Here is a 16562-nt window from a genome sequence, read left to right as displayed (position 1 = left end):
CTTAATCACAAATAATCCAAAGATTAAACCCCAAACCCCTTCTCCTTAACTCCATCTCCATTCCCAATATTAACCTCCTCTCTACCTTCTGTATCGTCCACTTCTCTAGCCTCGTAAACCTCGTCCGCCAAAACCGCCCTATCCACCAACGCCTCTTCCGCAGGAAACGCCCAAGACAGGGAAACATAAACCACACTCGTCCCCACAAATCCTAGCAACCACCCAAACTGATACGGATGAATTCCCTTCCCCACCTCAATCCGCTCATTAACAGAATGGATCAGTCCAGGCAAGCAGGGAACAACACCAGCGAGGAATGCCGCGACCGCTCGCCAATTCACCAACCACCTACTCCCATACCGATACACCGGATTCTCAGGCTGATACAGCGCAAGCGTATCATATTTCATCCCCTTGAGCAGCCAGAAATCCCAGAGCATGATCGCCGCAATGGGGCCGAGGAAGACCGCATACGCAGACATGAAGTTCAGGAAGTTCCCAGCCGACGCAAGGATCTTCCAGGGTACAAGCGCCCAGCTCAGCATGCCACAAATAATCTGGCCGCGTCGGAGATTTACGTACTGCGGTAGCAAGGCCATAAGGTCGTTTGCGGCGGAGATCGAATTCGCGCTGATGTTTACGCCGAGAGAGGCGAGGGCGAAAGAGAATGCGGCAAAGAAGCGCGCCGCGCGGCTGGGCCAGTAGCTTATTAATACCAGGGGGTCCCATGGGATAGAGGTGGTTGAGTAGCGCGTCCAGCCCGCGGAGGAGGCGACGATGCCGATGAAGGAGATGAAGGTAAAGATTATGGGGAGGAGGGGGATGTAGAGAAGTTGCCATTTGGGGGAGACGCGGGAATAGCGGGAGAAGTCGGACTGATAGCAAGTCAGAAATACATTAGCATATGCAAAGCTGGTAAGGAGTTAGGGCTAGGGGAGTAGTAGACACCTGGTTAACGCTAAGAGTAGCATAATTCCCCAGCACAGAGGTCATACTAGCCAAAAACACCCAAGAGTACTGACTCCCCTGGGCAGAGGGCTTCTGGTCAAAAATCGGCCCCGGTCCTTCAACGACAAGCGCCCAAATAAAGATCGCAATCCAAGCAATGGGGACGATAATACTCTTCGCAACGAAAAGCCAACGCGCCTTGTTCGGATGCACATAAAGGAACGGGAATTGCACAACGAAGAAAATCAAGTACGCAACCATCGTATTAGACTCAATGCCCTGGTCTTCAGGGATCGCATTGCGCATCGTCAAAAACGACGGCCAGATCGCGCCAATCATCGCCTTGACGGCATTTGCGCCGTTGACGTTCTGGATAGCGAACCAGAAAACGGCAAGGATCATACGTGATAGGATGGCGATGTACGAGCCCCAGAAGCCCCAGCTTGCGCGGGCAATGACGGGGAAAGGGATGTGGTAGATTGAGCCGACAGCGCCATTGGCCGCGATGACGAAGGAGATGATGAAGAATGAGAGGGCGACAATGCCGAGCGATTCGCGCCAGGAGAGGCCGACGGCGATGATGCTCGATGCGAACTGCCAGGTCGCGGCGTTGAAGGCATCAGATATCCAGTATGCTATTGCGAACAGTATATCAATAGCTGAACGAATGGTTTTAGGCACTCCGTTGGGGCCTCAAAAAGAAACGCGGGGGGGAGGGGATACAGAGAAAGCTAAGAGGGCCCCAGAGTCGGCCAGCGCGGGGAACAGGGTCCAGGTCGAGATTCGTCCAGCGCGCATTGCCACTGGCGAATGTGGACTGCGATTGTGCGACGCGAAGATGGAGTTGAGGGCGACCGGGCTTCATCGTGCGAGACAGAGGCAGGCTGCTCAAACGTGCGTTCCAGAGAAGGACGGCCTGGGAGTAAAAATGATCTGTTGATCTGTCCATTGGCGAACTGAGCTGCATGCAAGATAAGCAATTAAGCACGAAGATAGAAGTGATAGCCCCTGTAGCTGCTGCCATTGGTGCGCTAATCCCAGAGACTCTCAGCTTATCTCATGGATAATATAATCCATTATTTTTCTTGTTCATAACTATTCATGATATCCACAGTTGGATGTTACACAATTAGATGCCAATATGATATTGCCTTGGTGATATCACCAGCCAGCCAGTCCTCGCATTCCCTCAGCCGCCCCATTCATACAGACTCAACCCCAGTCCACCACGCGTTTTGCTCACTTTGGAATGCAGCATTTAATTTTCTCCCGGGAGCCGAACATCCTCCCAGCCCCTCCCATCGCCAACCCCCGGCAGGCTCCCTTTGCGCCGGATCCCGTTCCACTCCGTCACATTCATCCACCCAATCTGCTGGAATCCACCAAAGCCACCAATCCAGTACACATTCGTGACCACCATCTTGGCCCAGTAGCTCGAGTGCGGCGACCCGATCCGTCCGGGAAGCCAGACCTTCGAGTCGGGATGGGCAGCCACATAGCAATCCCGCAACGCCGCCTCCGTGTCTGACGGCACAGGCGTCTCAAACGACTCGATATACCCGAACAGCGTGACGCGAGGGAGACCGGCCTCGCTGAGCGGGAAGCCCGGGAAGACAGGCTTAGTGTTGTTCAGGTGATCCCACCAGTCGATAGAGAGACTGACATTTGATCCAGCCGCAGTGTTACGGAAGGTGGTTGCAACGCGGAGGGCGAGGAAGGTCGGGCTTCCATCTCCTCCATTGCCAGTATCAGAGGGCAGCGCTTCATCGCAGTCGGCAAAGTATTCTTTCAGACTAATGGACTGGCCAGCAACGCTTTCTGGGGCGTGGCTTCGGGGCGGCAAAGGGTCCGGGAAAATGGTTGACACGACGCCAGTTTTAGAGAGAGCAAGGAGTCGTCGGGCCATTAAAGTTGAAGTCCACCATGAGGGTGGTAGGATGGAGGACTCCTCCATCTCCTCCGCCGAGCCGGGGTCCACGGAGATAAAATCGTCCTCTTCGGTCGGAACGTATGGTGACGAGTCTTGGGATCCAGCAATCACCGCTTGACCAGATCCTTCAATATTGAAAGGTGCTAAAGGTGTTGCAAGGATTCCTTGGGACAGAGCTCCAAGCACAAAGAGTCCGTAGACCAACTTCGCGACCGCGGAAGGAGCCATCGTGGGCTATCGTTGTCTGAGAGACGTTCGAGGGCTAAAACAAACGGAAAGTCTCTGAAAAGTGAAATATCTCAGCAACAAGAGTCAAATAGTGGTATTTTCGACGCCCTTGCTAGCACCTACAGAGCAGGATGGAGAGGCGGAGAGATGAAATGAGGGGAACTTGGAAAAGGCGTGTGGGCACCTCCCTGCGTATCCCGGATTCTCCCAGCAGATTACCGCTCTCGGCCTAGTCCCGGCGTGGTCTGATCTTATCAGATCGTGCTACTCCTAAACAGGCTACTCTACATTTTGGTCATGTGATAGACGATATAATTATTATGTAATTATATTATGGTTCTGCTGCCTAGTTGCCTGTTCAAGCATAAAGATCCTTTATGCCACAGGCGTACTCTCATCGCCACTCTCCTCGTCGGAAACCGGCGTGACTCACCTTTTGGGGCAATTTTTTGTGCAGCCGGGACCTGAGACGATCTTCTCCGGTGCCAGTTAAATCAAGACTGGGCGCAGGGCCAGTGAGTCATAAAGGTTCAGCAGGTTAGTCTCATGTTACCAAGGATAGAAGTGGGGGAAGAGGCATCACCTGAAAAGTGAGAGGCTCAGTTACCTGACCCCAGGCAGCTTTTAAGCTTGCGGCCTATCTTTAACAATTCGGGCGTTCAGCCAGCCTCAGCTGAGTATATGTAACTCGTGGGTGAGAAGCTTCATCTGAACGCCAAAAGAGGAGCTGAGGGGTTAGTTCATCGTGATGGGAGTAATGAAATCCCTGCTTACTGTAAAAGGAGAATAACAAGGTATGAAATGGAAACCCGGTGGACTTGGCATCTAATATCAAACAAGGTAAAAAAAAGATAAAGAATCACAAATCACATTTCAAGAAAGCAAAACCCGTCGAGACTCCGAGGGACCCCAGTAAACTCCACCTGACTGCAATATGCAATCCTTTCCCCTACTCCATGGATTAGATGACGAGAATAAGAAATACTCGTCGGTTGGAGCAAGATTATTGCACGCGCGCGTAAATCAATCCATTCCATTTCCTCCCAATCACTCCAGTTCGTATGATATGAACAAATCAAGCAAGTAGGTGACATCAAAAGAGAATGACAAAGAGTGCGATGGTCCTCCCCAACATACATCATACACCAGTGAGCTAGACCAGGCTCACTGAACATAGGTCAATGCCATTATAAACTCCCGTCTCCGAAGTCCAACAACGGTAGTAAGGGTATATACAATGAGTAGAAAAAAGGACACGCTTTTTCCCCGTTGCGATTATGGAGCTCGAAGTTCGCAAACAACTGTTTCGACCTTCGCCCTTTTACGCCACTGAAAATTTGCAGAAAGAGAGGAACTCGGTCGACGAGTCGTAGGGGCCGGCACCAGATAAAAATTATGCAATAGGTGGTGTGAATACTAGCAACTTTTCCTTGTTACAGAAAAGAAACGCGAAAAGGGAAACCCGGGTTTCAAACAGGACGAAGAGCGCAGGGGAAACGAGAGCCTTTATGACAAGACCCTCCCCAGTCGGGTCAGTAGTCCACGCGCAATGCTGGGTGTAGAGCGATCTTTCTCGCTTCACTCCCACAGCAAGCACGCTTCATTCCAGTTGGTCCAGACAGAGGAACACCAAAACCCAGAGCGCTCAGTGAAGGGAGCGACGGAGAAGGGTCTACAGGCTGCTGAGACATGCGGAGCAAGTCTGCCATGTTACCGTCCGGAAGAACAGTCCCTTCCGGAGCAGTGTCGGAACGCACCAAATGTCGCACATGTTGTAGCTGCAGATCATCAGATCCGGTCCGGCCACGTTTCCGGCACTGGCGCCGTTGTGACACCTGGCCGGCCAACTTTTGAGAATGAGACGCGACGCCCGACAGCTGACACAAGCTTTGTGCAGCCTCATGCGTCGACGTCATATCCGACGGACGTTCAGTCGAGAAGCTAGAATTTTCTCGACCTCGCCGCAGGTATGTCTCTGGCGAGCTAGGCACATCGCTGTAAGAGGGCTCGTCAGTAGGCGAGGCAATTGGCATATGTTTCCCGGTTCCCTTCATTGAGTTGCCAGTGCATCGCAAAGTCGCCTGCATAGCTAAGCTAGGTACAGCCGGCGCACTAGTCCCAGAAGAGCTTGACGACATGGAAGAGCGAGAGGACTGGGAGGACAAGGTTGAAACATCCGAGACCATCGACTCCGGCGATGATGCAGATGACGTCGAGCGGGCCAATGACGAACGACGCATAAATGTCGGAAAGCCATCTAGTGCGTTGCTAGCCTTTGAGCAAAGCGAGGGACGCTGGTCATATATCGACCGCGCGGTACACATACTCTGGGACATAGCAGCACACATTTGACGTCGGTAGGAGGGGCGGCTAGCACTCGCTGCAGGAGTGGAAGCATTGCTCGGTTGGGGGGTCAACTGTGGGGTTGGCAACAAAGGAAGTCGTGGAATTGATGGCAGGGATGGGAGAGAGTTGTCCGATCGGTTGAACTCAGGAATTTGGGCAATAGATGGAAGCGATGTAGGCTCTGCATTAACCGGATGAGGGTAAGTCGGTGCCCGCGTGCAAGCGCTGCGAGGTGACGGGGAGTTTGATGCAAAGCCACCCTCAAATCCTCCCACGCTCGTAGGAGTCATAGGCTCGTTGTCAATTTCCTCCAAGTCCGGTGTGAGCCTAGGAATGACAGTGCGCCAGGATTGCCCGTCGAGTGCGAACATATTACCAGCACCCGGAGTGTACTTCAGAACGATGTCCGTCCAGCGTTGGAAAGTGGCTTCGGAGATGTGAAGCTTCCAGTCAACAGCTTCCAGGAACATCAACTCGTTCTGATTGATTTCAGTCGTGTTCAGACCAGAGATCTTACTCCAAGCACGAGCGGAATAGTTTCGGTCCTGAAGATATTTTGACGCAAGGATCAAAGCCGCCAAGAACATGCGTCGGCCACACTGCATGGCCCGGCAAACCGGCTTAGCTCGCGACTGATCCTGCGTCTGTTCTGGGCTTGGCACGTGCGACTTGATTTTAATCAAATAGTAGAGGGCTACTTGCAACGTGCTGTAGCTAGTCCGCGAACGACGAAGTGTTTCTTGGATGAAGGTCCGAAGAGGCAAAACACCCTTACATCCTGTATTCGAATCGCTCCGAAGTGAGACCGCGGATAATGGCCAAATTATTTCGACGATCAATGACGCAGTGTCTTTACACGAGGGGAGTTAAAAATTTAGCGACTGCTCACCAAGGACATTGTTGTTTCTTCACTCACCGACGAGATTATCGACAAAATTGACCTTCCGCTCAGATTGCCGTAAAAGACAAGGCGGAGGGCGCGTGCATGATGCGCCGTTAGACTGCAAACCACTGCTGGTACGTCGAGGATGCTTGCGCAGCTCCGGCGGAACAGCGGCATCAGCAGTAGTTGGGGCATAGCCCCTGAAACAACCACGCACACCACCGGTGGCAGCTAATCCTCTTCCCCCGGCCTGGTATTCACCTTCGTTCTCCCAGATGACATCAACAGAGTTTGTCGACGTCGAAGAGTTGGAGCTTTGGGTAGATACCGCATCTAATGAGAAAACCGACGAGGAAGAGGAAGATGCCGAAGACGAGATCGACGAGGCATATGGATGCGCATAAGGCGCTTTGTATTGAATGCTTTGGTTTGAGTCCCTCAAACCTAACACGTCAACCGCGTTCATATCCGAGATTCTGTATCGTCTCACGACCGTGGCACCCTCAAAATATGTTTGTTAAGAGAGGACCTTCGTCGGGGAAGGATCAACAGTCGAATATGGTGATGGCGATGTGGAGATGTTATTGTAACCGTGAGTTTGTCAAAAATACCGTTGTGCAATTAACCGTGAACGAGAAGCGATAAGACAAGAAACCGTCTTGATTTCGCAGGCGACGGCGAGCCTAGGAGCGATAATACTCCAGTTTGTATTAGAGTATCAAGATAGGGTAAGGAGGATTAGGTAGTTGGATGCAAAGTCACCCAACCAAGGTCGTGGCGATTAGGTAGAATATGTAGCCGAAGTCGGAAGAGAAGAACGTGGCAATGAGAGTGAATCCTTTCACTGTCTAATGTTCCGGTCACCGATTGTAGAGTCCAAGTAGATCAAGCCGGGGAGTATAGTAAGATGGCAAGAGACACGTCGATAGTGACTCTTTCAAAGACAGATGTTGTATGGAATGACTCAGTAAGAGACAGCAACCATGTCAGAGACTCGAAGATCTGGGGTAATGGATTCTGCAATCAAGGTGACCGGAACAAGAGGCGAGGAAACAGGGTACATTGTGACCGAGAGGCGAATGTGAAGTTATAGATGTGAGCCGATAGAACGGCGGACCGACTAAGCAAGCAGGCAGGTACGGTGTCGTCCGGCGCTTGTCCAGGCAGTCAGCTGTTTATCGGGAGGCAAACACGAGATCAAGCGACGAGGAAGAGTGTCGTTATGAGGCTCGAATAGGCTGATGTGAGGAAGAACTAGTCAGCAAAGAGATTCTTCCGAATTTATGGATCCTCTGGCGCCTGGTTATGACTCCAACGTAAAGGCGAACGGGCAGAAACCAAGGGTCCGCCGTCTGGTGACTATACGGGGAGGGCGGCGGAGTCCAAGGCAAATGACTAACTTGCGGGCCCAGTGAAAGACAAAGAATAATAAGAGATAATGGTTTGGTAAGGCAGAGGAGAGAGAGAACTGGGCAGAAGAAGAGTGGCACAGGAGCGACAATAAGAAACGACGATTTGCAAGACAGTCAAGATCAGAGGGTTACTCACCGTGGAGTGGCAAGAGTGGCGGAACTGAGGGAGAGAGCGGATGCAGGGACCACCGAGATGGCGAAAACAGGAGAACAGAAACAGCAGGGCCAACTACACAGACGCCAGAATAATCATCGAGAAAGTCGGAAGTGTAGAATAAAAAAAATGTAAAAAAAAATAATAAAAAAGAGGCTGTTGAAGAGAATAAGGATAGAAGGGCAAAGAGGGAGTCAATTCAGCCCTGGGGGAGAGAAAAGGAAGAGGGAGGAGATTGGGAAGGCAGAGAGAGCAGCCAGCGACGGCGACTGGCGACGGCAGCAGAATGAGACTTGAGGGACGGGTGCGGATGTCGATGACTCTTTCGTCTTCACCCCCGGCCTGAGATAGCAACACAGCCCGACCTGGCTGGTTCTGCTTTTCATTCTATAATTATTCTATCTTAATCTTAACTTAATAATTTATTCATTATTTCCATCCCCTTGTCTTCCGTGAGGTCTGCCTTCCCATCCAAACAGCCACGGCGCTTTGTGCCATGCACCTTTTTGGCTTTTATCTTGTCTTTTCCCAAATGACTAACAGAATGCTGGCTACGATCCGGACTCCGGAAGGCTTTCTGGTGCGTAGTCATTATGATAACGGGCGATAGACCCGACATGGACTGTTAGCGGCCTTTGTCCGTCGAGGCTAGAATCTCCTTCCCCAAACGTCATCCTCCGTCGACTATTGCTTTGTAGTCTTCTCGCCTCCAGGTCTTGGGGAGGTTCGACTCGAATTCCACTTCCATACTCCGTACTTGAATCAGATTCAGACTAGTAGAGTAGCGCGATATCGGCTAGTTGGCATGAACAATAGGATGCGACGGTGGTTGGACGTGCATGTATGGAATTCCGAAGAGAGTAGTCCTGTCTCCATCCGCGTGCCCATCATTCGACGGAAGCAGAGAAAGAGCATGAACACCTGTGAATCCATTCATCCATCCGTCCATCCATCCCTCCCTCACCCTGCTCCTGAATGCGGCCAGCCAGTTGGATTCGCTGCGTTGATGCGGAGGTTGACGGCCCAAACCAAAGAAAAAATTCGGAGGTCAGCCAACCACCACGGCCGGATTTGCCAGCCACGCCACCCCTTGAAATCCCATCCAGGTCAGGCTGAGCTTTGACGGAGGCAGCAACAACCAACCAGGCTGCCGCTGGCCATACTTGTGAAGTTGAGGTGGTTCTCACGTTATCACCCGAGAGTGTGAATAATGATTTGATTTTTTAGCTTCAGAGTTGGAAAGTGCCCGTGGAGGTGGACATGGAGGTCAAAACCAGAGCGCTTCCGGTCGTACGCAGATTGATGACAACTGTCTGTGGAACCAACCAGGCAGCACCTTCCAAATGGCCAGCCTGCACCCAATCGTATGGTGTTCGGCAGCAGATGCTGTGCAGGGCGCTTGACCTGACTCAGATACCGGCCCTCGCCATCCTCACAGCTTGCATTTTTACTTTGTCCGAACCCCCGTAATCAGGAGAGCCATAGGAGACACGACTATAGCTAGGATTTCCCACCGTCATTTCCATCCGAGAAACCGTGGGCCATGGGCCATGGCGTCGCGTTCCGACCGACAGGCTGAGATCGTAGAGCTCATCATCGGTCGTATCGAACCGCCAATCATCAGATGAGGAAACTTGCCCAGGTCCTCCCATGAGGCCGCGCAGGCCGCGGGCTGAGCAAAGGCTGGACAAATCCTAAGAATAACCCCAGGCTCTCACTGCCACCGCATCCGCACCACTCCGGCGGACGCCCATCATCTTCAGCCTTTGCCGGAGTTGGAGTTGAAGAGAAATCTCCCTACTTTACCCGCGCCCCACGTACTTTGAGTCATGCCAGGGCTTTCTGAGAGGCCGCCGGTCCCAGCCAATCATGATGAACTTATTCTGGATCTCTCACAAGCACCTGGTTGGCTTCCCCGCGTCAGAAACTTGGACAAACTCTCGACAACCTGGTCTAGAGCAGCTGAGGGAGGGGCACTTTTGGCAGCAAGAAGTTCGAGATTTTTTTCACGATCATAAAGCAAATCAGGCTCTTCGCTCGAGAGGCGAACCGACGAAAAAGACGGAAATTTGGACGGAGAGCAAAGAGGCGCAATCTTTCCGTTCACCGGCGAATGTTCCTGAAGCGGTATGGCTACCTTCCTGATGAGGAAGGTGTCTACTTGTGTTCATTAATAAGGTTATGCGGCCAATATTAGTCAGTTTGATTCTATGCATATGCATAAACTCACTAATTCACGTGGGATATATCTTCCACTCCGCTAGTCCAAATACAGATGGTCATCTTTTGGGTATGGGCATATGAGCGATTATGCTTCCTCCATTAAATTGTCATGGTTTGCACGTTGTTTGCTTTAGTTTGCTCTATATATTCCGAATGAGTTTAAAGTAAACTATTACCGAATATATTTTTGGCTATAACGGTACCATGAATGTTGATTGTAAATTCTCATTCCACATCTGATACATATATATTCCAGAAACTCTACCCATCTATAGACCATTACTTTACATTAAATTAATTACATCTATTGCGCTTATGTCCAATTTCACACACCCAAGCAATTCCATACTGTCATAAAAACAACAGTTACCAAACCTGGAAGAGAAATACTACTTCAAAAGGGGTATATCCCACACCAAACAACCCATTCGCAATCCCTCACCCGGAAGAATAAACAAAAAAAGAGAGGAAAAGAAACCAGTAAATTCAATCATATCGTACCATTATCATTACCTCGAGGAGCGTCCTCCCATCCCCGTCCCCGTCGCGGCACCACCCGCCGAATTCGGAGTCGCATCCTGCACAACACAAAGTAGATACTTCCGGTCAGGTACGACCACAATCTCATGCTTCTTCGTGCGCAGCCGGAGTAGCTTCACCTCATCATCGTCCTGCCCCTCCGAGCCCTCGCCATCGCCATCTTCCCGTGTAGATCCGGCCCCAGATACAGAACCATTCCCTAATACCGACTCATGGATACCGTTGGCTGAAGCCGCGGTCTCGCCTTGCGGGTGAGTGAGCGAGAAACTGAGATTCGAGGCGCTGGATACGAATGCGAAGATATGTGCTGCCAGAGCTTCTGCGGCGGAGGGTTGGTAGGGTTTCGTTTGTGTTGATGTTGATGTGGGAGAAGTGATGGAGGGTTGTTGGGTTTCTGCCTGTGGAGATGATGGAGCGGCGGCGGCGGTAGTAGATACGTCTTCTGCAGTGGCGCTAACTGGAACTGGAGAGGAGGTTTCGCTAGTTATAGGTTTAGGAGGGCCTAAGAGGCCGGTTGTTTGGATAATGGAGCCATCTCTGCGGGAGAGGATGAGGGTCGATTGGACTCCTGGGCGGGAAGTGAGGTGGGAGAGAAGAGCGGAGACGTGTTGTGGGATTTGTGGGGACTAGTAGATAATTCTGTCAGTATATTTTGTTGTATCTTGCCTTCGCGAGGCCGATGGTGGTGGGAAAACGTACTGTTGTTGAGTTCGCCATTTGCTGAGCTGTTGCGGGGAGGTGACGAGAAGGGTGGAGTTATCTGGGCCGGTCAGAGATGCACCGTACGCATAGAGCTTCTTTTATAGCGCTGGCCGGGATGTTCAAAATTCTAGTAGCTGTTGGGCTCGACACGGTTCGCCAGGTTCACTTAATTGTGGGATAAATGAAGCTGTTTGTGCTGTTGTCAACAATCTCGATGATCGACCGCTACAATAACAGATGACTAAGCGCTTTCTTTGGCTTGGCTAGGGCAAGTGGCCATAGGTTAGATACTATCGTTTCCTCTCTCTTCTTGTAAACGGACTATAGTTTCCCTTATGAGAGATACAAGGCACCATAGTCCAGTGAGATGTTGCAGGTGTAGAAATAAAGCAGTCTCAAATATTATGGCATCTTGATAGAATGGAACGGTTTATGTACAAAGCGACTGGATTTTGCCGCATAAAATAGGACACACTATTAGGAAGACAACAAAGCGAGCGATCGTTGAGCAAGATGAACATGGAAATATGGGCAATAATTGGTATGTGGTCAATTGCAGATATGAGGTAGAAAGGAAATCCAAAGTGAATGGCAGGCAACCTTAGTGAACAACAAAGGAAGGTAGATAGTCGTCGACCGTCTGGTTTGAGGCATCCTAATTCATCATGTGGGATGGATCTGCGACCCAGTTGAGATCAAATTCGTCTATCATCTCCTCTAAATCCCTGGTTTGTGCACTGCAATCTCCGTCGTAACTGCATGTAGTGAACGAGTCGGGACTTGCAATCCAGCTTTCTGGACGGTAAGGGACTTTCTTATCTCGCGTGTGTTTGATGTGTTCCATCGAAGGAACTTCAGAGATAGAGGTGCTCATCATCGATGATGAAGATCTACCCGTAAGAGGAGGCGCTGTGGTCGACGCTGTTGAAGTTGCTAGCAGACTGGATAGATCTTGTTTGACGCCCACATCCAAAGCCGCAAGGAGAGCAGCTTGAAGTATCTTGTTCTGGCGCTCGAGATGCTCGATGCGTCCCTCAAGTGAAAAATTAGCCTTCGGTTCTTGTCCTTGGCGGCGACAGGACTCGTAAGGTTGGCAGTCTTTTGGAGAGCGATGTTTCCCAAGAGCATTTTCGGACTCGCATCTCCCATAATCCTGTTGCCTTCGGGCGTTTCCGGTAGCCTGGCGTTTCTTCAACGACCGGCCCCTCTCAGACGCAGGCTCACCGATGATGATAGGTGTTTGTTTCCCCCGTCGGCGTTCGCCAGAGGGTTTACGCGATGGATACCAATAGTGTTCCCCGTCTGGACCTTCATCATCTGAAGAGGGAAGAGGTATCTCGAGCGTCTCAGGTACATTTGGCTCTGTGAGCTCTCGACGACGCTTTGTTTCGACGCTTCGCAAATTATCATTTTGTTGGCAAACGCCGTGATCCCGGCCGGATGTCGGACCCGGAACACCTTCAAGAGCCTCAAGTGCGGCGGTAATCGTACTTGCTGGGGATGTGCAATTCCGTCGGTTTTGAAAGGCATATCGTGGAGGGCTGTTTGGCGGAGGAGAGTTAGGAGGCGGCGAGGAAGGCCCAGACGAAATCTTTCTTTGGTATTGAGGTTGAGTTCCCATTTGCGAATTATCACTATGCGTTGGTGATATTTGGTCGCGGCCATGGACCTGAGATGGGGCTTCCTCGACAATTTTACCCTTACTTGAGCTTTTCTCATGGCGACTCGCACGCAAGTCTTTCATTATCACTGAACGGACTTTCGCTGCACGACTACTCTCGGCTTTCCCTAGAGAGCCATGGCGCGGCTGCACTGGTATTGGTGGCCCGGCAGCCACTGTATTGGTGGTTGCTGGATCCTCGAATTCGGTAACTAACATTGGAAATGGGGAATCACGACCACGGGTAGGACCTTTGCTATTCTCTGAACTTTTATTTAGCCCCGACGACAAGCTGTTTGGAGTATCTGGAGTGAGATGCCTCGTGTTTGTCTGAGCGGGTTGTCGGCCCAAAGAGGCCTTTTGATCATTGACATCATGGAATCGAGGATTTGGCTCTGGTACTGAAGGCAATGGCCTGGATGGTGCTGGGATGGGGAAGACATTAACCAAACTAGGGAGCAATGACGAATGACGGCGACTCGATTTGGATTGGGTGTTCTCAGGCTTGATACTTTCCGTACCACCTGCTAAAGGTCGCTCCGGTTCACGTGAGGAAGGTTTGGTGGATTTACGTGTTTCTGGAGTATCCCCTTGAATTCTGGGTAGGCTGTTGGTGGAGCTCCTGCACTCGCTGCTACTTGACCCGAAGAAAGTAGCCAACGCTGGGGTGTCCTGAGAGCCAGGTGTCGGCGAAAAGCACCGATTTGGAGTTGGTGACCGCCCGGTTGGGACGCGTAACGTCGTTCGACTCGAAGAGCGCGGGACAATCGCATCTGGGAATAGTTTTAGTGTTGGCGAGCTCTTAGAGCTAGTTGCCGAGTTTGATGGCGGCGGTTTAGTAGTGACTGGGCTAGCGCTCTTCGGCTTCAATTCTAAAGGTTGGATATCAAACTGCTTCAGGTCAGCATATTCAAGGTCATAAATGAGGCAAATTAATAGGATTCTCACATTGCCCTTGTTGCCCGATGCCCTTGGTTGAGCAGGATGGTTGAACCTTGGGGCCGTTGGTGATTCTTTGCCAGCCTTACGGCTCCTGTTCTCCGCGTCCGTGTTTGAACTCGTGGCTGCTGATCTAACTGGAGTATCAAGCTGTGGTACATGTTGAGCGGCGAGGGTCCCGACGGTTGCTGGTTTTGTGTGCCGCTCTGTCGGTGGCTGATAAGGAGGAGGAACGGAGCCTTCGAATTGAGAGAAGTTCACAGCAGCCTCAACGAATGATGCGAGATCACGGAGGTCAAGTGACGAGAGTTGGCTGCTTGCTTTCGAACCCGGCTCATCTCTGGTTTCAAGAGGGCTTTCCAGCCATGGCTGGCCGATGGTCTCGACATCCCGCCTAGAATTTGACTTGAAACTGAGGTCCGGGACAGACTTGGAACTAGAGGCTGTCGAAGCGGAATTCCGCTTGTGGCCCCAGTTACGGTATTGAGATATCGGAAAGGAGTTGTTATTGTGTAGTGTTCCCACTTGACAAGAAGTGTCCTCGGCTTTGGCCTTCGAGTCTGTGCCCTTCCTGTTGCGAAGTGCCAACCTGAGGCGCCTCTGTCCAGCTTTGATCATGCTTTTGGGCCCAGTCGACTGCGACTGGTCGTGAGAGAATACGTGGGTTTGAAGGAATTGAACAATCTCTGTGACATTCTCGTTGCTCGTTCGTGGTTTGGGAGCGGCGGGAGGTTGTATATCATCTGCCATGGGTACATACTTTTGGTATTTCGGGGACAAAGGCGATATAATGTAATTTACGCGTTTGGATGATTGTGAAGCGGGCCGATACATGGGGATAATTGGACTCGGTGCCTCACGGACCCATTCGATCTCGTTGCGCTTCTGCATAATTGTTCGCGGTTAGGGTTAAGCCACCGGGAAGATATAACGTTAGCAGCTTCGACAGGGGCATGGAAGCTCAGTGTTGGACAATATCTGCAGGGCTAGCGTTTGTTCAGGTCAAGGATGTGAAGTTCTGTGTACGTTGTATTCTTTCATGGAAGTCGCCGAAAGGGGAGCGTTCGTTTGCCAAATGGTCGATCAGGACCAACAATGTCATGCAGGTGGCCAAAAGATCCCAAAGGGGATACCAGGCATGAAGAAAGGCAAGGGAAGCCCGCGAAATGTGTATCGAGAATGCCGACAATCTACAAACAGCTAGCAAATGAGAATACAGTTCCGAGGTTCGAAGACTAATAGTTGTCGGCAGAAAAGGAGAATCTCTCGCGACGAAGGAAGAGGGTTTCTGGAGTTTAAGAAGGTGCAGTTCGAAAATCAGCACCGCCAATGTCTTTTGCATTCGGAGGTATTTCATCGAACTGGCGCTTGATGCAACAGTGCAGAAGATGCAACGCCAATTGGGGCCCATATCTCGTTCTTGATCATAAGGAGATAAAGTTGGACCAAAGCAAAGCTAACATGCTAGGCCTTCCAGCGTGCTCGGATCTCGAGCGATCCAGGCCAGGAGGAGGGGAAGCATTGGCAATAAACTGGAGAGCATGCACAACTGGTGGATCTATTGATCGACCGAAGTGAAAATCAACCTCGAAGTGGACATCGAAAAAAAAAAAAAAAGCAAAAGTGGACTAAGAAACGTCGGCGGGAGATTCTGAATCCTGACCATCATTTCTGTCAGACGATGAACACATCGGTCGGAGTTTCTGCTGGCGCAGATCCCTTCAACTGTCAAGTGAGATGACAGGCGCTTGTGAGCCAGAAATGATACTCGATCAAGAGATTCGAGAGCTGGAGATAACCCGCGTATTTCAGAACGTAAAATTTGTCTTCCTCGGGCCTTTGTGCACATTCTTGCTCCGTCGAAGAACGGAAGAAGCCTCGTTTCTCGAAGAAACGCCCGGCTACGGGCCTGCCGCATTGCCTCATTATTCCGCCGATGCAGGTCTCAAAGAGAATGGCTTGGGCCGTGGACCTGCCCCATTGAAAACGGCCCCTCCCATCAAAGCGATTGGATCGATGTTTAATCAACCGGCTGTGTAATCTTGGACCTCGAACTGTTCCCGAGTCAATGCTTCGAGCATGGGTTCCTGAAGTCGATCCATGCAAGGGATATCTCGTATTATCCCTAAAGTCTTGCCCCCCCAGGGAAAACAAGAGTAGCCTACAATCCTGTCTGTGGATGGTTCGGTATCTCGGCTACTTCTCACTCCAGAGAGGTTAGTCGTTATTGCAAATGCAAAGGAAGAGAGACAGACGCCTTTTCCTTCACGGCTAAAATAACGCTTTGGACGGATAGATGGACGGCGAGTCCCTAGTGGGTCACGATAAAGAGTGGAGTGACAGCTTCGGGGCTAAAGGCTAGGCCCGTCTGCACTTTGCCGGGGCTGGAAATGGGCAAACACAGAGCTGGCGCTAATGGGATGGTGGCAGACCAGGTATCCTCGTCATTGTGACAGATGGGCAAACAGGAGGAGCATCAGCAAACCCAGGAGAGTGGGTCCCGGAATCAGAGGACCAGAAAAACGATGAATGCAATGGAGGAGTGGATCGATGGGGAAGATGGAGATGGGGGAGAAGAAAGAAAGAAAGAAAGAAAG

General features: G+C 51.1%; 5 protein-coding genes across 5 annotated transcripts; all 5 read right to left on the bottom strand.

Annotated features, from left to right (window-relative positions):
• Positions 1–23: 23 nt before the first annotated feature.
• Positions 24–1813, bottom strand: ASPSYDRAFT_157365 (uncharacterized protein; the record flags this gene model as incomplete). Its single annotated transcript, XM_040842633.1, has 3 exons — positions 24–875; positions 949–1583; positions 1672–1813. 3 exons carry the CDS (start codon positions 1811–1813, stop codon positions 24–26), a joined length of 1629 nt encoding a protein of 542 aa, XP_040699832.1.
• Positions 1814–2206: 393 nt separating this feature from the next.
• On the bottom strand, positions 2207–3106 carry ASPSYDRAFT_34031 (uncharacterized protein; the record flags this gene model as incomplete). The annotated part of the gene is made up of 1 exon (XM_040845178.1): positions 2207–3106. One exon carries the CDS (start codon positions 3104–3106, stop codon positions 2207–2209), a length of 900 nt encoding a protein of 299 aa, XP_040699831.1.
• Positions 3107–4638: 1532 nt separating this feature from the next.
• Positions 4639–7398, bottom strand: ASPSYDRAFT_60155 (putative G1/S-specific cyclin Pcl5; the record flags this gene model as incomplete). The annotated part of the gene is made up of 4 exons (XM_040849808.1): positions 4639–6302; positions 6369–6757; positions 6927–7018; positions 7318–7398. The coding sequence occupies 4 exons, from the start codon at positions 7396–7398 to the stop codon at positions 4639–4641; spliced, it is 2226 nt and encodes a 741-aa protein (XP_040699830.1).
• A 3235-nt stretch (positions 7399–10633) lies between these two features.
• On the bottom strand, positions 10634–11381 carry ASPSYDRAFT_34028 (uncharacterized protein; the record flags this gene model as incomplete). Its single annotated transcript, XM_040845177.1, has 2 exons — positions 10634–11290; positions 11364–11381. 2 exons carry the CDS (start codon positions 11379–11381, stop codon positions 10634–10636), a joined length of 675 nt encoding a protein of 224 aa, XP_040699829.1.
• Positions 11382–12021: 640 nt separating this feature from the next.
• On the bottom strand, positions 12022–14799 carry ASPSYDRAFT_157483 (uncharacterized protein; the record flags this gene model as incomplete). Its single annotated transcript, XM_040842644.1, has 2 exons — positions 12022–13917; positions 13975–14799. 2 exons carry the CDS (start codon positions 14797–14799, stop codon positions 12022–12024), a joined length of 2721 nt encoding a protein of 906 aa, XP_040699828.1.
• Positions 14800–16562: the final 1763 nt, after the last annotated feature.

The sequence above is a fragment of the Aspergillus sydowii genome (genome assembly GCF_001890705.1).
Source record: "Aspergillus sydowii CBS 593.65 unplaced genomic scaffold ASPSYscaffold_10, whole genome shotgun sequence".
NCBI classification, from domain to species: domain Eukaryota; kingdom Fungi; phylum Ascomycota; class Eurotiomycetes; order Eurotiales; family Aspergillaceae; genus Aspergillus; species Aspergillus sydowii.
This window is presented reverse-complemented; position numbering and strand designations above follow the sequence as displayed.